Source organism: Chlorocebus sabaeus, chromosome 20 (assembly GCF_047675955.1).
Source record: "Chlorocebus sabaeus isolate Y175 chromosome 20, mChlSab1.0.hap1, whole genome shotgun sequence".
NCBI lineage: Eukaryota > Metazoa > Chordata > Mammalia > Primates > Cercopithecidae > Chlorocebus > Chlorocebus sabaeus.
This window is the reverse complement of record NC_132923.1, coordinates 22487647-22514320: the sequence shown is the minus strand read 5'-3', so window position 1 is coordinate 22514320 and position 26674 is coordinate 22487647. Positions and strand designations below refer to the sequence as shown.

General features: G+C 49.7%; 1 protein-coding gene across 4 annotated transcripts in view; it reads right to left on the bottom strand.

The window, feature by feature from the left end:
- The window catches only part of SYT6 (synaptotagmin 6), a 69072-nt gene that overhangs the window by 742 nt on the left and 41656 nt on the right, over nucleotides 1–26674 (bottom strand). For 2 of the 4 annotated variants that reach the window (XR_012089974.1, XR_494011.3), the window contains 4 exons: nucleotides 10641–10761; nucleotides 6131–6302; nucleotides 4749–4899; nucleotides 1074–1142 (listed from right to left, as the gene is read on the bottom strand). Coding sequence is in view for 1 of the 4 variants with exons in the window: in XM_007977487.3 (XP_007975678.1) it covers nucleotides 4749–4899; nucleotides 6131–6302; nucleotides 10641–10761 (444 nt within the window). In the remaining 3 variants the exon portion in view is untranslated. The remainder of the gene's footprint in view (nucleotides 1–1073; nucleotides 1143–4748; nucleotides 4900–6130; nucleotides 6303–10640; nucleotides 10762–26674) is intronic. The other 2 variants (XR_012089973.1, XM_007977487.3) reach the window with 2 other exon arrangements.

Sequence of the window (26674 nt, the reverse complement as noted above, 5' to 3'; positions counted from 1 at the left end):
TCTCCTCCCCAGCTCTCCTAGCTCAAAGACTGTCTTCTATCAGCCAGACTCTAACCCTTCTGTGAAAGGGGTGATGTAATGAGGCGTAATGGAGTGAAGGAGAGGGCTGAGGCTGGCTGGACTTGAGCCATTCGATCCTTCTTTAACCAGTCATTGTTGCAGCAGTCATAACCGCTGCAATGTTTACTGAGCAAGGATCTGACCCCATGAATACTCTGGACCTGCCTGGGGGCTGTATATTAATAACTTCAAAGTGAGTCAGTGTCCACTGCTCACCCATCCTTGGAGTGGGTTGCAGAGACCCAGTACTCTCCTGGGTGTCTGCAGGACAGAGCTCCAGAGATAAGAGGTAGGTAGGTGGTCAAGATGGCCTTCCTGACCTGGAAGTGCAGCCCCCCCTTCTGCTTCTCATGAGTGTTGAGGGTCTCCACTGTGGAGTAACGGGGCTGAGCAGAAGCTGCAACTATGCATCTGTGCACACATGGAGGTTTGGGGTCAGGGGAGGATGTGATTCTCCCTCAATACAGTCTTTTCTAGAAGGGCCGAGCCACCTGAGGAACAGATCACTTTCTATCCAGCATCACCTATGGAGTAGATGGGAAACCCACGAAGTTGAGGAAGGATTCAGACCTACTAAACTACCTTAATGCTTTCAGTTCTAAGGAAAGCTTCTGTTACCATTCTCTGGGCTCGGTTCTTCATGGGCTTCTTAGGACTCCCTGTGCAGGCCAACTGAAGATCTTTATGACTAACCAAGGGCCAGACAATCAGGTACCGATGACTACCATTATGTGACCTAGACCTAAGCAATCTTAGCATGTCAGCGCTGGAGGCAGTCTTGGAAGCTGATCCAGTCTAACCTTGTTCTTGCAAATAAGAAAACGAAGACAGAGAAGTCAAGACACAGCTGGCTAGGGGCAGAGCCAGGACCCGAAACCAGGTCTCCTAACACCCAACTAAGTGTTGTTTCCACTCCATCCTGCTGCTATCTCAGCATTTGGCCACACTAGGGGAAGAAGGAGACAAAGGGTAATAAGCAACCTAACGTCTTTGGGTCCACACCAGGTACTTACTCCTAACTCCAGGTGGCAGTCTCTCTGCTTGCAGCATCCACTTGAATGAAATCACAACCGAGGGTTTCCCTGGTGAAATATTTTAGATAAATAAATGCCTGGTTGTTGAGCCCACTGTGGCCTCTCACTCAAGTGTTTCTTAACCAGAAGGTGACAACAGATGATTACTAATGCTCTCATTTAACAGACCTTCATTTTAGGAGTTCTACTTTTCTGTTACAACCTTTACTGTTGGTGAAAGGTACATTATAATCACTGGCTTCTTCCCTGGGAAAGCATGCCACTTACACAACCTGACTGATAGGCCAGGTCAGAGGAGAAAACATAAAAGGGCTTCATAGAGTGTCTTTCTTCCTTTATGTAGCAGCCCAAAGAGTAGTCGCAGGGAGCAGAACTGTTTATCCAGAACAAATGAAGAAGGAACACTGGCTCCCCTGCTAGTCCGAGTTTTCCTACAAAGATAAACAAAGGGAGGAGACGGGGTTCGTGGACAACGGGAAGGCGAATGGTTCCAGGAGGCTTACAGTGGCTCTGAAATAGCAGCATACCTGTCCCCAGCACACAGGCAGATTGTTATTTCAGAAGGCCTGTGTCCCAGTAAGGTCTTTTTTTGCTCTGAAATGGGTCACGTTCCAATGGAGATTTAACATCTCTGGCAGATGATCTCAACCTGGCCCTCCATAATCAAATGCCTTGGTGAAGAGTGCTGGTCAGCCCTGTGTGTGGTAACAATGATGACACGTGGCTCTGGGCTGAGAGGGAAGGGGGCGGGTGCTGCAGCTGGGAAAGGCCACTTGTGATGGCTCAATGAATTTTTATTCATGAAAGAATCCCAGCAGGGAAAGACACCTTTTCAGTTAACTTGTTCCCCTCAGCCTTATTTTGAGCCCCAAACAAGTGAGCAAGTATGATGCCCTCTGTTCTCATTAATAAAAAAGAAACGATCACAGCACTTGAAAATCCCTTAAGAAAGGTGCAAGATAAATACAGAACGCTTTGCAGATATGATGCCATTTATCTTCCCGGGAGCTGGAGGAGATTTCTTTATGATTATACAAATGGGAGATACAAGTTTCAGGAGCAAAGCTCTTGCTCAACATCCAGAACAGGAATGAAAAGAAGGCAGGATGTGAGCTCTGAGGATGAGCGGGAGAATTGCCTCCAAGCACAATGCATCGCACCAGTGGACACAAGGTGCTTACTTAATGTCAGCCCTGTGGGGGTTTGCATGCATTTTAATAAAGATATTTCAAATGTGGGCGCTAAATGTGTCGGCAACAATTTCAAATAAATGCGAACTATTGAAATCTCAGGTTGCCGAGACGAGTGTCATTTTCAGCTTCTTGATACAGAGAATGATCAGTTGAGCAGAAAATGGTGGGATCATGCATGGGGGAGGGGGCATTCCTGGGAGCTTGGCCTGCGAGGTCAAGCAAAAAGTAAACCCAAAGCATATCAATTTATTCTCTTTTTGTTTTCCATATACTGTTACTTTCCCTTTACTGTCTCATCAAATATTCATTTTCAAGGGCTTGATTCTACTTTATCTTTCTTTTGTAGTCTGAACCAGTGAGTCGGAGTTCTCAAAGAAATAGGGACTTGGAATCAATTATTTGGCTTAATTAGGTTGTATTCATCATGAAGGAGAGTGATTCTGGAGCCAAGTCCTAGCTCCTCCGTGGTACTCAACACCCCACCCCCAGCTGTAGCCGCTGCTCTGTCACTTTCCATTTTCCACAGGCAGGCTCAGCCTGGTAACAGGGATGGGTTATTGCAGACGCAAGATTAGAAAGGCAGTCACAGTACAAGATGGGGGCTCATGGGCCCAGCCATAGTTTAGGGTCAGAGTTTCCTAGAAAAGCAAGATGGGAAGGGCTTATCCCCTCATTTTACCAAGGAACCGCAAGACCAGAGTGGGGCAGTGAGTTTTCTAAGGCCCTACAGCCGACCAGAGACCTCTTAGCTCTCATTCCATGCCCTCCCCCTAAGCCACCCTAAACAGTTTAGTAGACTTGTTCTATTCTTAAATATCTCCAAAGGATGATAAGCGGGGCAGGAGTGATGTGGTGGATGGGGCTGTCATGACCTCTGCCTGCTTTGAACCAGCACAGCCTTCAGTGAGGTGCTGGATGCTGTCTGCAGGTTGTCTAGCGTTCTGCCCAGCAACGCCTCCTGTATTGTGGGTTCCTCACCCACACTCTGCAGAAAGGGCTTTCTGGAAAAGAGGGGCAGGGGCTCCTCTGGGGGAGCTGAGAGCCGAGGAACTGGCCTCACTCATTAAAGGTCCACAGCTGTGGGAAAATCAAGTCGCCCACAAGATAGAAATATAAGGTCTCAACTGCCAGAAACTTGGCTTCTTTATACCCCTTGATGCTGCCTCAAAGGTCACAGGGCAGGAGCTGCACAGAGCACACGCCACCTGTCTGGGGAGGTGAATCAATTAGCCTGCCCCCTCACCAACCGTGGTCCCTATCACCCGTGTTTCCACGGGTACCAATCCCCTTGGCTCTCAGGCTCTCCTGAGACACCTCACCCTGCCAGAAACAGCTGGAAATGGGCTTGTCCTCCATGACAGGGCAGGGAGCCGGTGGGTTCTCTGGGTTTGCCGACCTGACTTCTCTGCATCATAGAGTGTGGGGAGGGGATGACTCTGTTTTGAAGGTGACTCCGATTTTAAGCTGAGGGGCCATGCAGTGAAAAGGATAAAGCCTTATTTTGTATTAGTAGAACTTCCAATTTATACAGCTCTCTAGACTTGTTAGGTTTGAAGCCTGTTAAGATGACAGAATATTCACCCAGCTTTCTAGGATACAGACCAAGGCACGAGATACTGTGAGTGAGGTTTAAGCCTTGTTTGGTCACCCACACTTCCAATCCATTTGAGAAAAAGCAGGCCTGGGGACCACCAGGGTGGTAGAATACAGGATCCTAAGTCAGTGGGATTCAGTGGAGGGTGGAGAAGTTTGCAGATATCACTCAAAGGGATATTTTCTTTGCAGTTGAGGGAGAAGTGACAGGGTCAAGATTATACAGTAAGTCAGGAGGGGCCAAGATTGGAGCCCAAGTCTCGGGACTCCCAGCCCAGTGCTCTCTCCATTACGTCTCTGTTAGAACCCAACGCAACCCAGCTCCACAGCTTTAGCCAGAAAGCCTGACACCTTGAGGTCATGCTCCCTTCCCCAACAAGGGCGAGAACCAACATTCATAAGAGGAGGAATCTGCTCTTCGGCATCTCCATCCAAGCAGTGAAAACTGCCAAGTGACTGCCTCGCTTGAGCCTCAGGGAACTTACTGTTCTGACAGGGGTAGAATGTCTTGCCAAGCTGTGATCTCACCCGCTTGGGGCTTTCTCCTAAAGGACCAACTTGGCCAAGGTCTTTGTGAAAGCATTTCAGGCCTGGCACAGTGGTCTGCTGGGAAGTCTTCTTCAAAGTTCTTGCTTTCCATTAAGAACTCAGTGTTGCTTTCAAAATGCCCAACACCAGAGGCTTTGTGTCGGTGGCTTCCACCTTTCTCCTCTGTTTCCTTTCGGCCTATTACACACTGGGTAAGAAGCCTGTGGCCCCCATGCCCACCTTTCCACAAAAGGCTGAAGGTGTCACTGCAGCCGACTGCCATTCTCCAGCCCACACTGCCATGCAGCAAACATGCCAAGGGCCAGGCGACCTCACCCACCTCTTTGAAGGATTTCTTTACCTCCACCAAGGAGTGCCAGTGTGCGATGGGCTTCCGGGGGTATGCCAGCATCTCGTTCCAGTGGTCCCTACCCAGGCCTTCGGCATTGATCCCTACACGGCAGACTCCTATGATCTCATTGTGGCCCACTCTGAGGGAGAAACAAAAGTCCCAGCATTGGCTACCAGACATGCCCTCAGATAAGGAGGTCCAGCGCGGGTGGGCGGGGGAGGGGCCATGGTAGGACTCCGCCCAATGGGTCTAACTTAGAACCCTGAGCTCTGGAAACAGATGCTTGGCAGGGCTTCTGGGTGTCAGTGGCAGTGAAGCCTTTGCCTAGTCCCCTTCAGTGGACAGTGGACACAGGCAGATAAGCAAAGGTTATAAACCTGTTTGGAATCTCAAGAAATGGTGGGCAGATAGCCTGAGTTTGGGAGGTGAGAGAGTCTAAGTCTCTTCACTTATTTGACCCCGCCAACACATTACAACCTCACTGAGACATCAGTATTTGCAAATAAATCGACAGTCTCTGAGCACCATTTCTCCAAAACCCCCGTGGCTGGAATGTGATTTATTCACTAGGTAAGAACATCAATTATCCCTTAAGTATGTTTGTCAATACTATGCCTGAGAACTTGGGCTAAAAGTCCTGTATTGAGGCTTTATTGCATGGTTTCTTTCTTCTTTAGCTAAAGTGACAACTGGAGAGAAGGAGTTATAGGGGATGGAGTAGTTGAGAAATGTTTCTGAGCCAGCCTAGATGGGAAAAGCCGGAGGTGTGGAAGAGAAGAAAAATATCTGAGAGGGGGGAGATCTGACTGGATGGATATGCTGGTTCCAGATTAGGGAAGGCTGTGAGAGTCCAAGGGAAAAGCCTGGATCACAGGAGCCACTGATGGTTCTTGAGAAGGGCGGGTCCAGGAAGAAAGCTGTCATTTAGGAAGATGTGTCCCTAGTATGTTGACTGAATTGGGGCAGGAATCGTTGGAGGCAGGGGTCAGCTAGGAGGCTGCACAGCCATCCCAGGGTGACAGTAGTAGCAACAGCAGAAATAGAGAGGATAGAGGGGCATTTCAAAGGCCAGATAATAGGATTGGTGCCAGATGGAAGAATGGGAATAGCAAGGGGTGAATTCAGGGAAACTGATGGATAGAGCTGCCCCTGATGGAAATAGGCCAGTTGGGAAAAGAACTTTGAACCTTTGCTAAGGGAGAATCCATGCTCTTCCTCAAACTCCTGTACCCTTCTTGGGTACAGATAGAGCTGAGGCCTGAACCCCGAAGCTGAGCCCTGAATCACAAGGTCTAAGGTCAAGGAGCCCTGTGCTGGTGCTGGAGTGGGAGTGAGGGGTGGAATCACATCCTTCTGGGACGCCCACCTACCGATCATAGTCCATGACTGAGATGAGCAGGCTGACTTGATCCATGTTTTCCGGGGGAATGTCAAAGATGATGGCCTCATTGTAGACAGGATTGAGTGTGTTTTTCTTTATGGTTGTTTTCTTCTTCTTCAGCCTCCGCCCATCACAAAGCAGGGACACTTTGACATAGGGATCTGTGCCAATGGGGACAGAGGAAAGGGAATGGAGTGTGTTAACAGACGTCTGCAAACATCATTTGCAGCAAAGGGACTGAAGCCCTAGACCTACTGCTGCTCATCAGATGGTATCAGTGGGTTGTTAAAATAATTAAACCACCTTGTATTTATGTAGCACACCTGTCTCTGAGGACGCTCTGTGCTTAATAAATGCAGAGTCTTTAGCTACCTCAGTATTCTTGGGAGAGCGCCTAATGGACTTTTACTAATGGGGAAGCTGGCCCCAAATCAGACACGGCACCTGCCGACGGGTATGCAGTTCACAGCCCTAAATCTCAGCTCGTCAATCACTGGCTGACTCAAAAGGGTGATGAGGCTGAACAATGACACTATTTCTTTCACCTATGAGGAGTGCTTTTCCTTGAGTGACTTTTTTGTTTTTTCAGAATCATAAACCAAAGGATAAAGGTTTTGGGGTGGGGTAAAAATAGGACTCAACAACGGCCAAGGAGACACAATGTGTCAGAGTGAAATGAACAGCAACAATCATGATGCTGTTCATGTCCTCCCCACCTGAGAACATAATTTTGGGTCCCATTGTCTCAATAATCTCATTTCCATTTGGCATCTAGAAGGCGGGAAGTGGCCCTGCTCTCTGCTTCCCTGGAAGCCGTTTCCTGCCCACTTCTGGGCAGTAGAGGAGGAGGGAGCTGTGGCCCGGGGAGACTCAGGGCAGCTGGTTGACATTTCCTTTCTCAGTGGGATCTTGGATTCTCTCCATCCTGCAAAGAGATGCTTTTATTGAACTTCCATGTGCCTCCCATCTTTTTGTTTTCTTTAGTTTTCTGAATGGGTATTTCATGGCCATCTTTCTACCCTGAAATTTTCTACTCACCCAAGTGAAGTAATACCTATTGTATCTCATAGCGCAGGTGTCTCGGTCACCATCATAATTGTTATTTATGCTGCACAGCTCAGGAAATGGGAGGGTGGCTCACAGGTAATAATAGCTTTCGAGACACTGATGTGCTGAGACACCTTGTTGCCCAGAAGCCAGGGCTCCTGTGAATCTGTCAGGAGGTGCCAGCCAAGCAGCTGCTTCCCAGCTCTGTGATTCATAGGCATGTGGTTCTATCTCCTGGACACTGAGCACCCACTAGGGCCCTGTACTCCCTGGCATCATTCAGATGAGGCACACATCCATGGTGGAAACGAGGAAGAATTGTGACACCTGATCAGAAACCCCAAGCCTGAAAGGCATTTCTATAGACACTTAAATGAGCTGCCAACTAATTCATGTGGCAGCAGTAGCTATGCCTTAACTGTGGGGACGTGAGGTTGGGTTGATGGGGCGACCATGAGGTGTTTCATCAACCTGCTTCTCTAACTATACATTTGAAAGGATCCTCTCTCAGGGATTTTCAGTAAAAAGGAAGTGAGAGTTTTGAGAACTGGCATGAGGCTCTGCTTTCCACAGATTCCATTCTCTGTGGATATGCCCCAGGACATTATTCAGGTTCAGGTAGACAGATGGGCAGAGCTAGCCCCAAGATCTGTCTTTAACACAGCAGCTTGCAAGATCCATAAGGATGTATCTTGCCTTGCAAAGTGGCTCCAGACTTGAGGTTGCTCAGGTGCTGCCTCATTCCCCTGCTCTACCTGTTTCCATACATTCCCACATCAGAGCAGATTTCCATATTGTGAGGCTTGGAAAAATAGAGGCAGAGCCACTTGTCCCATGAGCCACTGAGCAAATGCCTTAGCAAACTTCCCCAACTCTGTTCACCCCTACAAGGCATATGCATTTTTTTAAGAGACAGGGTCTTGCTGTTTTGCCCAGTCTGGTCTTGAACTCCTGGGCTCAAGTGATTCTTCCACCTAAGCCTCCTGAGTAGCTGGGATTACAGGCATGAGCCACTGTGCCTGGCTGATATGAAATTTATAAAATTCAGCATACATATTTCCCTTGCAGGAACCCACACTTTCACCAGCATCCATGAAGCCAAGCAGACAGATGACTGTTCCCTAGGCTTTTCTGGGGCAAAAATCCGTGGTTTCTAGTGGAACGCTGGCCCCAGATGATCTTGGAGGTCCTTTCCTCTCTAACAGCCTATGATGCTCTATGCAGCTGAGGGAGGGGACACAAAGACCAGCAGTGTATTTCAGCCTCATTGTCATGGGAGCCATCAAAATTCAGCATTTGGAATGCACTCACCACCCCTTTGTAGCATACTGGTCCTTATTATTATTTTGTGCTATTTTTAGTGTCATGGTTCTAGCAGATAGGCTTTGAGAATTGATTCAGGGCTAGTTTAGATCATGGAGAACAGGAAGATCCTGGGTTTTAGACGTCAATGCCACACAATTCAAGAATAGGCAATTAATAAGCTCCATTCACTCCCCAGCTTAGTTCAACATCAAATAAGTCTGGGCTGAGGGCAACCTCAAACTCATCCTGAAGAACACGAGATCTAGTTCGAGAGGCTCCTAGCCAGTACACCCCCACTGCTTCACCCTTGGACCAGGTTCCTCATGCTGTAAATCCAACCATCCATTCTTTCGATATCTATTTATTGAATGCTTACTGTGTTTTATCCACTGTTCCAGATACTTGCTTACATCAATGAACAAAATAGACAGAAACCTGTAATGAAAAGAGGACCCCTGGATCTTCAGAATCAAGCCAAGGTTTAATAACAGGTTCCAAACCCAGGTCAAAAAGAGGGGCAATTGTGAAAGGTAGGTTAGAAATTAGCATGAAAAAAATCTCACACCCCAAACTCTCTGATTCAGAGCAGCTTTTGTGATGACCTCAGCAGCTTCACCATAGGCTTTCTCTCCAGCACATCAATTTAATTACACCAGAGAAGAGAGTGTGGGGACTTAGGCAGCAAAATCCTATTTCCCTCAGCAGCCTTGAGAGTCTTCAGTGAATTTTCTTCCCTGTTATGCACTTATTTTGGTATTAAAATGAAATCTACATTGGCTGTACTTTAGGGGAAGCTGACTTGCTGCTGCCTAAGCTTTTCCCAGGCCAGAAGAGGTCCGTTAATCTTTTCCCCACGTCCTGATGTGTGTGGGAAGCTCTGAGGGACTCAGAGCTGCAACAAACACTTGTTACTCTAGGGTTTCCTGACCACCTTGTCCTGAAACTTCAGTTTTCAAGGCCTGATACCTCTTCTTCTTCCAGCTGCACCAGGTTACACCTGAGCCCAGGTGTTTCTGGCTCAGCCATCACTTCTTTCCAGCAACTGATTATACCCAAGACTCAAGCTACTCCTCTGTTATTTCCAAACTCAAATACCTTCTTCCACAACTTAGGGGTTTTCCAGCAAATAAATAAAGAATACAAAGCAAATATGAGGAAAACTCTTTAATATATTCCCAGCTAAGTTCAGAAGCACTTCCTGAGTGGTTTTACGTTGGTAATCTGAATCATCGAGAGTCTCTTGAGCAGGAGGGCAGGGGATCTAGAGAAACAAACTGAGCTTTTTTCCACATTTGCAATTCTGAGTGCAGCCCAGACTGAGAGGCTTCACCCCATTTCACTCCTCAGAGCAGTCTGAGCTGCTGAGGGAAGGAGGCTCCCAAGACTCAAGTTACTCCTCTGTTATTTCCAAACTCAAATACCTCCTTCCACAACTTGCAGAATTGTAGGGGAAGACTCAAACCTCTGACACTACGTCCATCCTGCAGGTTGCTGTGCAGCCGCCCCCAAACAAGCATTTCCTCTGTCACTAGAATAGGACTATATTTCTATGTTCCTGCTGTACCTAGCAGCTTTCTTGGTGCTGAGGCTGAGGCCAGGAGGCCTGCAGTAAAGCCTCAGATACAAATGCATTTTGCTTTTCAGTAGATTTGTTTCCTTGGCTCAGTGCACAGAATTGCTGCCATAAGCCTGCACAGACCGGCAAACATTTACACGCTCAAACTTGACATAACCCTTCCGGAAGTCCTGGGGCCTCATATAAATAAGAAAACTTATCCTTAAGTTTTAAATCCTGTATATTTAATTCTTATTATCTCCCTCTCCTAAGAGAAAGAATGACAGCAATAGATGATATCTACTGAGTGCTTATATGTGTAAGACACCATTCTGAACATTTACATGAATTAACTCATTTCTCCTGAAAGCAACCCATATAAGATATTATTATTCCCACTTTTCAGACTAGAAAACCAAAGCATTTACACAGCAAAGAAGTGGCAGAACTGGAGTTCGAATCCAGGCAGTTTGCGTCCAGAGCTGGTGCTTCTATTCTAAGAATGCTGACAATTCTTTCCCCTTCTCCCTGAATATCCTTCCAAATCCTAATGTTTGGGCTGCCGGCAGGCCACTCAGGTTAAGAGAAGTACCTGAATAGCCTGTGATGTCCATGGCCTTGAGGTTCCGACACTTAATCACCGTGAGGGTGAGCCTGCCCGCTGTGGGCAGGTAGCAAAGGGAGAACATGATCTCTCCCAAGTCCACGCTTTCCTGCAAAGAAGCAGACAAGAGGGAAGATGAGGGGCTTGCAGACCACGGGCCTCATGTCCTGTGCAGCATCTGTTGGGGCTCTCTGGGGTCAGGAGGAGGCTCTTGGAGACACAGTGCTCTGTTTTTAAGACTAAGGGACTGACCTCCTTGCTGCGAATAACCGGGTATAAAAGGCAATGGAAACAATATTGCCTCTTCAGTACAATTTGCCCCTTCCAACATTCCCTCTCAATGTCAACCACATTCTGACCCTGGTCCTTGCCGTTCTGCCTTTGGCCTGACTTGCTCTCCATATGCCCCTTGGCTTCAGCCTCCAACCACCAGCCCCTTTGTGGCCTCTTCCTGTTCTCCTCCAGCTCACCCTTCTCAGTCACTGACCCCCTTGACTTCCTGCCCATCCAGGCATGTGGTCATGACAGTGTCCTGGACGAGACACATGCTCTAGCCTTCAGGTGTCCCCTCTCCCAGCAGGTCCATGATTCTTTTCTGCTTCTGCCCCTCAGTGCAGTAATTCTTTGTCAATCACAGCCAACCAAGGAGACAAACACCTGGCACCCCATCTGATGGCAAGTGTTTGATGCTAGGCCTCAGGTCCACTTTCTGTTTTCTCCTTAAATGTAGTCATCCTTTAAAAATAAACCCAGCTACAGAGCACACGCTCTGCTGCCTCTCCTGCCCCCAGAATCATCATGGCCAGGGATTCCTGGGAGTTTCTGAGAGAATAGGAAAACCTCAAAGACAGTAAGCACACCCATGTGTGGCATTAAACAGTGCCTTGCCAGGTTGCTTCCTCCATTTGATGAAGGAGGGCGCTGTCATGGTGAAGCCTCCTCCCGCAGGTTTGAGGAGGAGCTCCAAGATACGGAGATGTTGTCTCTCACAGGGCTCTCAGAGTCAGGTTTGAGGAGGAAGAGATCAGGGTTTGGGGTGATTTCAGATGAGGCCATCCATCCATCCATCCATCCACCCACCCATCCATCCATCTACCCACCCACCCACCCACCCACACATCCACCCACCCATCCACCCTCCACCCACCCATCCACCCATCCATCCACCCATCCATCCATCCACTCATCCACCCATCCATCCATCCATCCATCCATCCATCCATCCATCCATCCAGTAATTCAGTCAGTCAACAAATATTTATTGGTCACCTGCTATGTGCTAAGTGTTGATCTGAGTGCTAAGGATAGAGGAGAGAACAAAACAGACAAAAATCCCTGCCTTCCTGGAACTTAAAAAATACATTTCAACTTAAAAAAATAATTTCAACTTTTATTTTAGATTCAGATTCAGAGGGTACATGTACAGGTTTGTAACATGGGTATACTGCGTGATGCTGAGGTTTGGGGTACAGATGATCCTGCCACCCAGGTAGTGAGCATAGCACCCAACAGTTAGTTTTTCAAACCTTGCCCCTCCATCCCTCCCGACTCTAGTAGTCCCCAGTGTCTATTGTTGTCATCTTTACGAGTGGAGCTTACATTTTATTAGGGCAAAGGACAATAAAAGAGGTAAGTACATAAGTTAGTCAAAAGTATCAAGGAGAACAAAAGGCAGAGAAGGGGAATATAAAATGACCAGCAGGAGGCTATAGTTGTTGAATTTTTAGCCAGAGAAGGCCTCTCTAAGGAGGTAATGACTTCTGGGAAAGAGAAGAGTTGAGGGTGACACCAGGGTTTTGGTCCATTCTCCTTGCAAAAAGCCACCCTCTCATGGAGACTCCGACAGCCTGGTCCCCCCTGGAGAATAAGCCAAGGCCCTGTCTCCCCGTATCTCCAGAGCCTGCGCTCACCACACTCTCCTCTGGGCGGCCCTGACACCGCCCCCCCCCCGCCCCCGCTTTTCTAGCCCTAGATTTGTCTTTTTGTCCACATCCCCGAAATAAAGTCACCCCCCAAAACCAAATTCTAGGAACAGCAGAAGGTGAATACCCCCAGCTTCCCAGGAAGGGCCTGGCTGGGGCCAGGGCTGGGCACACTGCGGAGACAGCCACCCCTCCTGCACACAGAGCCAGCCATCCCACACCAGCCCCTGTGGAGCGCCTCCATGAAGATCACTTCCAGCTGTGAGGCTCTCAGCAACTCTGTGAGGCAGGCCTGTTGGCATTTTCCCCTCCATTTCACAGACGAAGAACTTGCTCAGGTTTATAAACCTTGCCAGCTGCCTGGACTCGTGACTCTCGGGAGAGTGGTCCTTGCACTCCACTTTTGAGCAATGCCCTTCCAGCTCACCTAGGAAGCTGCTCAAGGGAACCCTCACCCTTCTGCACCTTGGCGTACACTCCATCCACTTGTTCATTTGCATTTCCATTCGCATTTACAGAGTGCCTCCCAGAGGCACCATGCTTTGTGGAGAGTATGCAGTCCCCACTCTCGAAATGCAGCTGGTCTAGTGGGGCGTAACCGGTTAAAAGAAGGTGCTGGAGTCCCCATCTCGCTCAGGTGCATCTCCTGGCTCCCTAGACCCCTAGTCAAAAGAGACACACACAGCAAGTGCCCTGTGCTCTGGCATGGGTCCTGCGGCAGTGGGCAGATCAGCATCACATCTGGCTAAATATTCCATGTCTCACAGAGGCACCGAGGTATAAAGAGAAGCCCCTTTATTTCCCTTAATAACCTCTCAAGCCCCAAGTTACTGAAACCCTTTAGATTCAGTGAGCACAGTACTAGGAACCAACCCATTGCACATGGACTGTGTGCCAGGCCTCTGCTAAGTACTTGGCTAGACTATCTTGGTGAGTCTTACCTCAGCCCTGTGAAGTAGGTGCTCTCTCTCTCATCATCCCTATTGCACACAGGAGAAAATTCATGTTTGGTGAAGTTAAATAACTGGCCCAAGGCTGAGTGACTAATGAGCGCTTTGGTGTGAGATTTTCATATATCAGTGCCACTGCTCAAACACCTTCAGTGGCTCCTCTTGTTTGGCTTCTGGGGTCAAGGCTCATCTTCTTGCACTTGGGGCTTTCAGCAACTGGGCCCTGTCTTACCTCCTCACCTGCTGCTCTCTCCCTTCTCTATGCCAACCCTCCGCTCCACATGGCTGGTATATCTTTGGTCCTTTTTGCCAAAAAGCCTCCCCTTCTCCTCTTGGCTTGGATACTCCTATACTTACATCACGCCCCCACACCACACCCCCATGGACCCTCACCCAGGGTCCAGGCCACAGTGAGCATCTCTCCTTAACACCCCTGCAGGGCTTCCTGTCCTCGAACAGCTCACAGGAGTCACCAAGTCTCCTTTTCCCTGTAGCTGTGTCCCCCAGCATCTAGTGACAAGAGCTCCTTTTGTGACAGGGCCCTTGCCTTGCACCTGCTTGTGCTTCAGCGTGCCCAGAAGGACACAAAAGCAGCTACAGAAATGCTCGCAGAAAGGGGCGCTTACATGTTAGTAAAAGAACTCTGGAAGGAGTGGTGCTTCGTGCAGTGTTATGATCGAGTCAGGGCCCTGGGAAGAACTCTGGAAGCTCCTATGGCCCCTCTGAGAGGGAGCGAACAAAAGGTTGCTGTCCCCTTTTCCCCACCACCATGTCCTACAGATGCGGAGTTGCCTGCGCTTTCACAGGCTGTCTCTTTTTGGGGAGTCTGAGTTTATTCGTTATGGACCTGGGAGGCTTGCCTGGGGGTATGAGAGGTCCCTCAGGGTAAATAGCATCGCCCCAGGCTCTATGAACTGCTGTCAAGGATGGCTCCCTCCAGGGGAGCAGTGAACCGCAGACCTCCTGGTTTTTGCAGGACCCCTGCTCTTTCTCACAGGACTGTGGCAGCCGGCGACATGCAAGTGCTGAGTCTGCAGTGTGGTGTGGCCCCTGCACCCAAAAGTGAACTGCACTCTCCATCCATGGGCACAGCCAGGTAAAAGGACTGGCCCAAGATCCCATTATGACCTGGAGGCAGTGAGGAAACCAGGGCCAGAAGACAAAAGCCCTGGTTTTGTCTGGGGAGTGGCCCTGGGGAGTGGCTGGCCCTCACGGTGCCTGGTGGCAAGTTAGCAGCTCTTGGTTCACTGTTCTCCTGCACACACAAGCAGCAGAGGACTGGATTATTTAATAAGGGAAAATAAACAGGTTAATTTTGAGTAAATAAGAGATGACAGCTAAGCAAACAGAGAGGGTCAGCAACTCCTGGTAGTCACTCTCTCTCTCTCTGGAAAGCCAGGCCCCAGCTCAGCCCTCACCAGGTCCTCTCTCTGAACTACCCTCTCTCAGGAGGTTTCAGTCAGATCCCACATGGCTTACCAGCCTTTTATCCTCATTAGAGGTGTTTGAGACTTTGGACTTCAATAAAACCATGGGTGACCAGGGGCTTCAGAACAGCTAGCGCCTTATTGCTTTCATCTTCACCTGCTGTCAGGAGAGGCTGCCTTAGGGCCCCTGACTGGTAATGAGCTCTCTGGTGCAGGAGAGGTCACTGCTATCCAGAAAGCAGTAGAAACCAGCATAGCCCTCTAGACTGCTAACCTAGAAGCTGATAGGGTAGATCAGAGCTCAGCAGCAGCTGGCTGAAAGTCTTGGCTAGTGCTTGCAGGAGGTGGACCTGCTGAAGGGAGGGAGCCAGGATGTTGGCTTCTGGAGAAATCTGTCCTTCAGTGCAACCTGTATACCTGATGTTGCTGCCCATAACAGTAGCATTCTCCTTGGCTGCAGTGCCCAGGGTGTCTGGACAGTAAGATTCTTAAAGGCTCACCTATCTATAGCCCAATACTGCACTCCCTGGTTTCCCAGAGGCCCCTCTGCAACAACTGATTAAAGCACTTCTCTCTCCTTGATGCAGTCACCTAGTCCAGGGCATAGAAAAAGATATTCTATTTGTGGGCTGCCCATGAAAGGGCAGTGAACCATGAATCAGGAGACCTGGACTTTAGACCCTCTGCCCCCAGTTAGCTGTGAGACCTTGAGCAAATCATTTCCCATCCCTGGTCCTCGGGCTATAAAATGTAGGGGTTGTTCTAGATGAGATGCTCTATCCTCAAGGTCCCTGCCAGCCATGAGAACCCAAGATTCCAACTGGAAAATCTATCAGCCATCACCAACTGAGATGACCCAAGGATGCTTAAGTGGTGTCTATTGCCTGTCTCAAGGAATCTAGCAATTTCACTCTGAAATCCAAATGCTCCCATTTTTTTTTAGTCCCCATTGCCCCTCAAACGTTTTGTTCTTCTCCAAGGCCAACCATGTTTCCTCCTGAATAAGCAGCGAGTGGCGTCAGTGCCTCTGAGTCCATCCTGGGAATGCAGGCTAAGCAAAGCAAGAACAATGCTTCCCCATTTCTTACAGAACACTTCTAGTCTCTTAGTCATTAAGTGGCTTGTCTGAATCTCTCATCATCAGCAGAGAAGCATCCGCTACACTTTCAGGAAAGCCATAGGAGACCTAAAAAGATCTCAGAAGCACTGGGCAGGAAGTGCTGTTAAGTTCCCCAGGGGTTGTGGGAGGGTAGGGGGGCTGGAAGAGAGATGGGGTGGAAGCCAACTGGACTCCAATGGCTAAAGAAATATTCACTGAGCAACCCCGCATTATGGGCCTGGGGCTCTGTACTGGGGGTACAGAGATGAGTCAGATGTGGAAGCCAGATACGTGGAGCTGAGCCAGCCCCCGTAATATCTCCTCCCATAGCAACACAGGCCTCCTCTCTGAAGCGCACACTACAACTAAAACTTTTATGTTGATCTGGGGATTACATGATGAATGCCTGTGTTTCTCACCAGATTGTATGCTCTTTGAAGGCACGAATGGGGTCTGGTTTTATCCATCCTTATACCTCTCATGTGTAGCCCAGTGCCTGATGTGTAGTAAGTGCTCAGCAAATACTGGTTAATGAACAAATGGTTGAGAATGTGGATTCGGGGTCAGTCAGATCCAGCTTCCAGCTCTCAAGACTATGAGAGGTTAAGTACTCCTAAGAGAGTAGCATGGCTTATTTAACCTTTCATAATCTTGGCTTCCTAACCTGTACAGTGGGATGAATATAGGACTCACCTCTTAGGGTTGCCCTAGAGATTAAATGAGGTAATTTGTGCAAAGTGCTTACTTAGCACAGTGGCTGGCACAGAATAGGTGCTTAGTAAGTATTGGCTACTATTATAATTATTACTACTATTATAAAGTGCTCATGGTCTTGGAACAGGGGCAGGGGAGAGAAAGGCATATCAGTAGGTAGTACTGTTTGGTTTGATCGGTGCAGTAACAGAGGTGTGGACAAGATGGGGGCATGCAGAGCAAGGAACAAGGAACTCAGTCCCAGATTTCAAGCTAGGCTTCCCAAAGAGGGTGATATTTGGTAGGATCTAGAAAGGTGAGTAAAAGTAGATTTCTGTCAGAAAAAAACAAGCAAGGGCTTTTGCTTTTTTTCTTTGGAGAGGGATCAGCAGTGCCTAAAGACATGGAAAGGGCAGGGAGTGTTCAGGGCGCATGAGAGGTTCCCTGTGGCTGAGAGCATGGTGATAACAGGGGCGGAGAGCTCCCAGATGAGGCTAGAAACAGGGCCCCAGGCAAGGCCAGCCTTGCTTGCCTAGTAGCCCATACTTGGGAGTTTGTCCATGATTCTGCAGATGATGGGAGCCTGGGTCTACCCCTGCCCTTCCTTCTCTACTTCCTACTCTGTCCACTGTGTCACTTTCAACCCAGACACCCACACCAGAGACCATTTTCATGTGTGTCATTCATTTGTCACACAACCACTAAATGTTGGAGGTTCTCAAGAGACAGTAATGATAAGACAAAGTCCAGGCCCTCCAGGAACTCATATCTAAGGGAGGGAGACAAAAGTACACTCAGCAAGATGGTACCCAAGGGCAGCAAGGGAGCCAGGGACCTGACCAAGGGTAGTGAGTGGGTGTGGGGCCACTTTACTCAGAGTGGTCCCGAAAGATGGGGAGGAGCAGCCAAGAGTGGAAGGAGAGCTCTCAGCAGAGGGGCTAGCAAAGAGTGCTGCAGGTCTGGCTGGGGGAAGCACATGGTGGCTGTAGTACCAGAGTAAGCAAAGGGTAAGAGGGAGGTCAAGGGAGGACTTGGAAGTGATTGGATTTTGCTTCCTGTGAAAAGCAGAGCCCTTGGAGGACTTGCAGTAGTTTGGCACTTCAGCAGCTTGTAAAGAATGGGTGGCAGGGGCAGGGTGAAAGTGAGCATGAGCTCAGATGCTCTACGCCCTCCACGGCTACTCAGTGCCCGAGCTGCACAGCTTCTCGCTTCTGAGTGTCCCCAAACTCTGAGGCCCTCTCCTCCCATCCCCCCTGCACTACCTCAGCTCTGGCCTGCACCACCTTTGCCAGATCCCTGCAGTTTTCTAACTCCCCCTGCCCACCCCCTCCAATCCATCGTCCTTGCTGTAACCAAGAGGTTGCTCTCCTGCTCAGAATTCTTCAGTGGCTTCTCATTTCACACTTGTTTTGTAGTTGGAAAGCCTCTTCTTCAAATGAAGTATCATCCAAAAGCCCAATCACATGCAGCAGCTGAAGAGCGGCTCAGAGACAGGGCACCCAGAGTACCTTCAACCCCTCGGGCTACCTCCTCGGAACTTTCAGGAGTCGGCATGAAAAACCACTAATTCGCAGAATCACATGGCATTCAAGCTTCTTCACGGGGTGGCCCTCCCTCACCTTTCTAGCCAGCCTCACCTTCCACTGTTCTGCCCCAGGTGCCCTACACTCCAGCCATAATAACCATAACATTGAGTGTTTACTATGCACCGTCCTGCCCTAAGTGCTTCTATGTATGATGTCATATAATCTTCACACAAGCCTTACGAGATGGCTACTATTGTTATCCCCACTTTTTACCTGGGGACACTGAAGGACGGAGAGGTTATGCAACTGGCCCAAGGGCACACAGCTACTAAGTGGCACAGCCAAGATGTGGACAGAAGCTTGAGAGTCCCCACTCTCAGCCACTACACCATCCTGCCTCTTGATGACACCTCCCCACTAAACGCTCCAAGATCTTTCCCACCTTCATGCCTTCGTCTTGTTCTTTCTACCGCCTGAAATAACCTCTCCATCCCCCTGACCATCCTGGACAACTCTTATCTTTCCAGGCCAGCTGTCCTGTCACCTCCTCTTGGGTCACTGCCTGAAATAACCTCTCTATCCCCCTGACCATTCTGGACAACTCTTATCTTCCAGGCCAGCTGTCCTGTCACCTCCTCTTGGGTCACCTCCTCTGACTCCCTTGGTCTGGCCTGGGGTTGTGCTCCCATTGCTCTTGGGTGGTAAAGGCCAAGGGAGAAATCTCACAACTACCCCAAGGCAAAGTCCGGACTTCCGAGAGGAACCCGGCAGGATGTGCTGAACTGCTGGGTGAGGGGCTGCAGGAGGAGAGTGGAGACTGACGCTCTGCCTGCCCCATGTCCCCATGACTGGCTCAGCTCTCGCCTGGGAGAGAGGAGCTGTGGGAGTGGGCACTCCTTCCCAGGGTGCCGAGAGGGGGCTCCTGCTGTGAACACCAGCCTGGGTGACGTGAGTTGATTCCCTGCTCCTCCTCAGGCCTGGGCTCCTAGGGTTTCAGCAAGAATGCTGGGGGTGGCTGGGGTGGAAGGGCGGGATGTGTCTGTTGTGACGCTCAGGGCTTCCTGCTGGGTGCTGGGGCAGGTTCTGGTTGTTCTGAGTTCCGTGACTGCTTTTACTCTCAAGTGCTTCTCTGCCCCAAGGGCCTTGCAGCATTATGAATAAATGATCAACCAGAATTGAGGCTCCTTAAATGAACTCAGTATACTCCAACTTCACCCTGCAGTGTGGACACAGGGCTAAGGACTGCCCCATGGAGGAGAAGGCACCCCCAAGCCGGTGTGGAGCAGCAGTGCACAGAGGATGTGGGTGAGATCCTTGAGTCTGGGTTTGTCTTAGGGACCCACTGAGACTAAAGCACACCAGCGGGAAGCAAATGTTTCTGCATCTGAGCATCTTCAGAGAAACAGATGGTCTTGTTTAGGAAACTTTTCCTCAGCCTCTCCTTCGTGAACCTGCCCTTGAAAAGAGGCTTAGTATTTCACATGCACCATTACTTTTGGGCAAATATCCGTGAGTCAGAATCACACTGGGAGGTGCAGATCTCTTCCTAATGACTTTTTAAAAGGTGGGTGGAGAAAAAGAGGGGCTATGAGAGGTTGGAAAGGAGCTTGAGGGGAGTGGAGTTTGGAGAAGTTTTAGAAGAGATGGCGGCAGTGCCTGGTCAAGCCAGGAAGTCTGTGCCATAGGGTGCTTGTGTATGACAGCCCAGAGCCGAGGACCTGACTTCAGATCTGGTCCTTCCACTGTCATCTTCCTTAACCTCAGGGGCGGTGGGGGTAGTAAATGGTACATTAATGAAGTTAATGATGAAAATCCATCTTAATTTCTTGCCACAAGTTGTCCTGCCACGTGGCTGTCAAACAGCTCCCAGTTTCTCCTGGGGAGAGGGCAGGCATCTCAGTGATGAGAGATCTGCTCTCTGCCCCTTGCAGGGCTGTGGGGGCTGGGACTCTCTGCAGGAGGGGAGATGCCTTGGTCCTGGTTTCCGGAGGAGTCTCCTGGGGCAGCTGAGGAATGTTTCTTGCAAACAAGTGCCCTGAGGGGCGTGCCAAATAGGCAGGGCTTTGGTCTCAGCCAAAGGCACATGCCTGCACTGTGTGACAGTGGCTTTAGCTTCACCATCTCTTTGGGGACAGTCACCCTGAAGATTAACGTCTTTCCCCACCTCCTGCTCCCCACACTTCAGAATCTCTGGGTCTTGCCATGGCAAGGTGTTCCGTAGAGAAGCTCTTTCCAGCCTTTCACAGAGTTGACTGCCCTGCTCTTGAAAACTACACTTCCTTCGGATTCTTCTCCCACCTCTCTGGCTGCCTCTTTCAGGTCTCCTGTGCCAGCCTCTTCTCCCATCCCTGCCTCTAAACAGTGGGGTTTGTCAAGCCTCTCCTCTCCTCTCCTCACTCAGCCATAATGTCAATATCCGTCTCCACACTAATGGTTCCCGAGTTTATGGCCCCTCCGCAGACATCTCTTCTAGACTCCAGACTCATATATCCAAAATGACATGGCCATGTGGCTGGAAATCTAGAATTTCTCAGAGGCTCAAAGCTGCCCTTTTCATCTTCTGTTTACATTCTCCTCTAATTTTCCCCAACCTATAAGTGGCCCTTCCATCCACCCAGTTGCTCAAGCCAGAAATGAGACATCTATGTGGATATCTGCCTTCCACTTTTGGATTTAGATCATCATCAAGCCCTGATAATCCTAACTCCAAATTCCATCTCAAGTCCACCTATCTCCATCTCCAGTGCCACACGGAGGCCAAAGCCTACCCACGCCCGCATATAGCTGCCTCCTATCTGCCCTCCCTGCTTCCCTTGCTCTCCCGCCCCATTCTCCACGCAGCAGCCAGAGTGCTCTTCCCCAGATGGAAAATGGATTGTACCACTCCTTGTTTAAAACCTCCAACGGCATCCCCTTGCAATTGGAATAAAAACAAAAGCACTTACCAAGATCTACAGGGCCCTCCACAACAGGGCTGACTCTTCAGCCTCCCCTGTGCCAGGGCCCTCCTCACAGGCTTCCTTAAATGCCCCAGGTTATTCCTGCCCCGTGACTTTGCACTTTCTCTTCCTCTGATTGACCGTTCTTTCCCCAGCTCTTCACATGACAGAGACCCACTCATCTCAGGCCACTTCCTCCAGCTCCTCCCTCTGCTGCCAACTGTGTTCCCGAAGGACAGGTCTGGGTCTGTTTTGCCAGGGCCAGGACGAGGGTGAGGCAAAGCAGGTGCCCAGGTACAAAAGTGAAGGAGGTGCTCACTGTCAGGTTCATGCATGTATCCAAGAGTGAGTGCCCCCTTCCATTCTGCCTCCTGGGTACTTCACTTGCCTCACCCTAATCTCAACCCCATGTTTTACTTATTTCACTGTATTCTCAGTACTGAGCACAGTGCCTGGTGTATAACAGATGCTGACAAGTATTTGTCGAATTAATGAGCAATTCAGCTTTGTGGGGTTCACCTGGTTAAAGTGGCAAAATGAATGGCTGACAAGAGTAGGCCTTTGCTTAACCTCAGCCTCTGGTCTCCCCAGGAGGGTTGCTGTGGTTATTGAGATGGTTTCGGGGGGAGACTCATAAGTATTTCTCAGGGGGTGGGCTGAATATTCCCTGCATTAGAAGCTTGGGTGGTGGGGACTTGATTCCTGAGCTGCACCCAAGATCTACTGAGTCATCATCTCTGGAGGGGGTGCCTGGATGTGTGCATTATTGATAGGCTTCCCAGGTGAGTGCTACATAGCCTTTAGTTCGTGATATAAGACGGGAGATTCTGAGGTTGCCCCAGGTCAGACCCTATTAGAATCTCTGTGACATGGAACACATCCTAATGCAACCGAAGTCATTAAATATCAGGGCTACCAAGCAAAAGTTAAGGAATGAAAGGGTCTCTTCTCTTTTATTAGGCACAAGCAAGGGTTCCGAAGGATTGAAGCCATGTGGGTTGCTGGACTGGTCCTGGCCCTCACCACTTCCCTTTGCCTTTTTCCTGTGCACCACAAGGCACACTGGGTAGCTATATTTTAGCAAGAAGCTGACTCATCCAAATTTACAGGGTTTAAGAAAATTAGGTATTAAGCAAAGACAGTGTTTCAAAGATATCTGACACCATTCTGTAAATATTCCTTATTGCAATAGATCTCCAAGGATGTGTTCCTGACCAATAAGGTCAGCATCACTTGGAAATAATCAGAAACACAAATTCTTGGATGCTACCCTCACCAGAAGGCAGGGACTTCTGTGTTTAACAAGCCCCAGGGAAGTCTCAGGAACTGACAACCATTGCTTTTATCTAGTTGGAAGAACCAATTGAACACACATATTCTGGCCAGGATTTTGAAGAGTCTTCCACTTCTTTGAATCTACTTATTTTGGCGATTAAAGCCAAAGTCAAGAGAGGAGGAGACTAACAGTCATGGATCATCTACTAGTTCGTAGGGACTATGTTGGGTACTTAACACTTGTTTTTTTTTTGTTTTTTGTTTTTTTTTTTTTTTTTTGAGAGTTTTGCTGTGTTGTCTAGGCTGGAGTGGAGTGGCACAGGATTTTGGCTCACTGCAACCTTGGCCTCCTGGGTTCAAGCAATTCTCCTGCCTCAGCCTCCTGAGTGGCTGGGATTACAGGTGCATGTCACCATGCCTGGCTAATTTTTGTATTTTTAGTAGAGATGGGGTTTCACCATGTTGTCCAGGCTGGTCTGAAACTTCTGACCTCGTGATCTTCTGCCCTTGGCCTCCCAAAGTGCTGGGATTACAGGCATGAGCCACCGCGCCCAGCCCTTAACACATACTAAATTCATTTTACTCATACTGTATGCCTGGCAGGAACACATAATTATCTCTACATTGTACTGAAAATCATAGAGGTTAAATAACTTGCCTAGGGTCTTGTGTGCCAAACTTGGCTTTGTTGACTCTGAAGGCGTTGCTCTTCTCTTCCATCCCACCCAGCCTCCTCTGGGACTGTCCATGCTCCACCCCACTCCACCCCATCTTCTGTCCCTGGTTATTGAGGGTTAGGGCTGCCGAGGACCATGTAGGTTTTGAAGGTGAAATTTCTTGGTGTTCTTGAAGCAAGAAGGACAAGAGAGGAAGCTCGGAGACTTAGAATATTTACCTCCCTTCTGCCTGCCCCCACCTGCCCCTCTTGAAAGAAGACAAATGGATGGTGTCACCCTGCATTACAGACTATGATAGGATCCATCCCGCTCACTTAAACCTGCTAGTGCAGCACCCTGGCCTCAGCCCGTCATTTCTCACGAAAATCACCTGTTATGTCATTGTCTCACCAAGTGCCAAACTGCTGCAGCAGACACTGCCTCAGGGGAAGGAGGGAGGGGGAGAAGCTAGGCCAACAGGGGCAGAACACCTGGGCCAAAGCTCTTGTCCCCAACGTGGCAGCTCATTGGAAGAACCCTGGGCCCTCTCTGCATAGATCTTTGTACCTGAGTTCTCTGGGGAGCAGCCACCAGGACTAGGAGGAGGAAATCCATATATGAAAAAGTTTTGAGCTGGTGAAGTGTTTCCCCTGTCTCCTGTAAAGTTGTAGTTATATTCCTCACTGTTATTTCCTTGCTTCCATAGGTCTTGAGGAGGGGTGAGGAGATGGTCTGTAGTCCCTACAGGCTTCTTAGGAGAGCTGAAGGTGTGAGATCTCAAAATTCATTCCCTTGGTGTGGGATATTTAAGGATCAGAGCAAAGCAACTCCAATCATATGTCACTAGGAAGCAAGAGGCCCCAAGAGATCAGCCAGCTTATCCAGTCCCAGCTCCCCAGCAAGACCACATTCAGCTTAACAATCAATGCCTCTTTTTCAGTGTTCCACCCGCTCCCGGAACTGACCCAGTGCCTGGGGCATCTGTGTCTTCCCTCCTAGTTCCTACCTACTATTACATCATAATTTAGAGGTTATGCCTTCTAAGACTGTATGAGTTTTGACTCTACCTTCTCTTCACCAAAACCAAGAACCTTCCCTTGGTCTCATAATGTTTTAGGCATTTTGGTGGCCTTCATCTAGACCCACAACTAATCATCGATGAAGAACCTGACTCATGATCCAGAAGGGAAGAACCATGAGTCAGCTACAGGAGTTTTAGTATAAACAGATCCAAGGAGCGATGCATGGAGTTGGGCGCAGAACCTGGGGTTCAAATCCCTGCCCTGCTGCTTTCCAGCCGTGTGACTGTAAAACTCACTGAACGTCTCTGACTCTTTCTGACGATGGGCAGTATTGTCATGATTGAGGTGGCTCCTGTGAGGCAGGTGTCTTTTGCCCTGATTCAGAGGCATAAGAGGAAACCATGGGGAGGGCGTGGCCAGCTGCTAGTAGGAAAACCAAGACGTGCATGTAGCAAGAATGCAATCTGTTTGTAAGCCTGTCATTCTCCCACCACATGGAGGCAGGTGGTGGCACTGAGCCCACTGGGTGTGCTGTCCCCCCTGCCTGCCTGGTGGGCTGAGGGGCCAGGTATGCCCCATGGATGTCTAAATCAGCAAGAGTTGGAGGAAGAGGCAGCTGCCTTGGAGTTGTTCCTGGGTAGAGGGTGGGCATGAGACATCTTCTAGCCTGGATTTCAGAGGTGCCAGCTCCTGCCTGCAGGACCCCATGGAAGCTGAGTTGATTTGCTGGCTTTTTCTTCCCTCCCAGCCCTGGGCTTCCCTACCCAGCAGCACCTTCAATCAGTAGGATTGGGGAGGGCATCCTGTGTCTTCTCAGGCTCCAGTTCAGATGTTCCCAGTAAGGGAACTTAAGGGAAAAATTAAGCTGGCTCTCGGAGGCCTGGGTTCAAATCCTGGTTCTGCTGCGAATCCGTAGAATGATATGGAGCAAGTCACTGTGCCTCCCTGAGCTGTGCATCCTCAGCTGTAAAATGAGAGCATTGTACCAGATGACCTCGCCTCCTCATTAGAGAAATAGGGTGAACTGTGAAGCCCAATGAGTGTATGCACTGAAGACACCTCGCAGGGATCTAGTGCAGAGCAAACTCCTCAGACACTTTCGGGCCCCTTCCTGCTCCATCCCACTGCGGAGCTGCCTCTGGCCGCTGGTGGGTTGGCTTCAGCCATCTCCAAATTGCATCCTGACAATGCCTCACTGGAAGGAGAAGCAAGCGGTGTGGGAGAGGGGGACGGGATGGAGGGAACATGGGGCCAGGATCCCAGAGATTCCCCAGGAAGTACAGAGTTCTTTGCTGGGAGGTTCCTCTAAACCAGGCCCCAGGCCTCCCTTCCCCCTGCTCACCCAGGAAGGAGTACCACGATGAAGCACCAAATGAGCTCCATTATTGTAACTCCTCCAAAAATTAGAGGCCGCATGTTCTGCCAGAGCCAGCTAATGTCTCCCATTGGTAAGCAGGTGACACTAATAGTTATTTCCTCCCTTCCAGGCACCAAGTGCAGAGTGGCAGAAACAGAGTGAGGCTCAGGCTGGGAGGAGAGAGGCCCAGGGAGAAGCCGAGGCACTGGACGGTCCTGATGCCAGGGGTCGCCTGAGCGCCACAACAGAAGTTTGCAGATCTCCCTTTCACTTAGAGAAACTGTCTCTTTGTACTGTGTGAACCTGGAGACCTCCCTGCTCAGGAATGGCGCTGCCTGGCCTCCAGGGGAGGCCACAGCCCACAGGCCATGCCGGGCCCTCAGGTGGGGTGTCCCTGGGGCTCCTGCTGCTGCTGCAGAGGGGCCTGCTGCTCCCCAGCTGTCCCCACGGCTCGGGTTCCTTCCCCCAGGCAATGCCCAGCTTTCTTTGGCTTCCCACACAGCAGTCAGCATTTCCTCTCTCACCTCTTCCATCCTCCCCCACCCCCATCTGCCTCTCCTCTCACACCAGACAGAGCCATCTCCTGTCGGTGTCAGCTGAGGCAACGCTTCCTCAAGGGGGCAGGGTCCCAAACGGGAGTGGAAATAGCCCATTCCCAGGCATATACCCAAGCCCCTTTCTGCCAGGCCCAGCAGCGGGAAATCACAGATTCCTGGACCTGGGGTGGCTCCTATGTCTCTGTGATCACTGCCCTCCACGCACACCACGGTTCTGCAGAGCATCCAGCAACTCAGTCCCAGCCCAGTCCTTCCTAGAGATAAAGGTGGGAATCAAGTCGGCCTGATGCCTCTCTTTAAAGAATTCCCAACCAATCCCCCTCTGCAGTTAGTAGTTGAAGTGTAAAGACCTCTCTGGGGATCCGTGTGAGAGCTCAAGGGCCCCCAGAGAGTACAAAGGCTCCTTCTCGTTTCACATATCAGAAAACAGAGGCTTGGAAGGGCTGTGCATCCCTGGTGATTCTACTTGGAGTTTTCCAGCTCCTAGACTAAGCTAGAATCCCTTTCTCTTACTTTCCAATTCCATCCCACAAGTATAAATTGAGTACTTACTGGATACAAGGCCAGGGTTCAGGGCTCCAGTAATTTGGAAAGTCCCA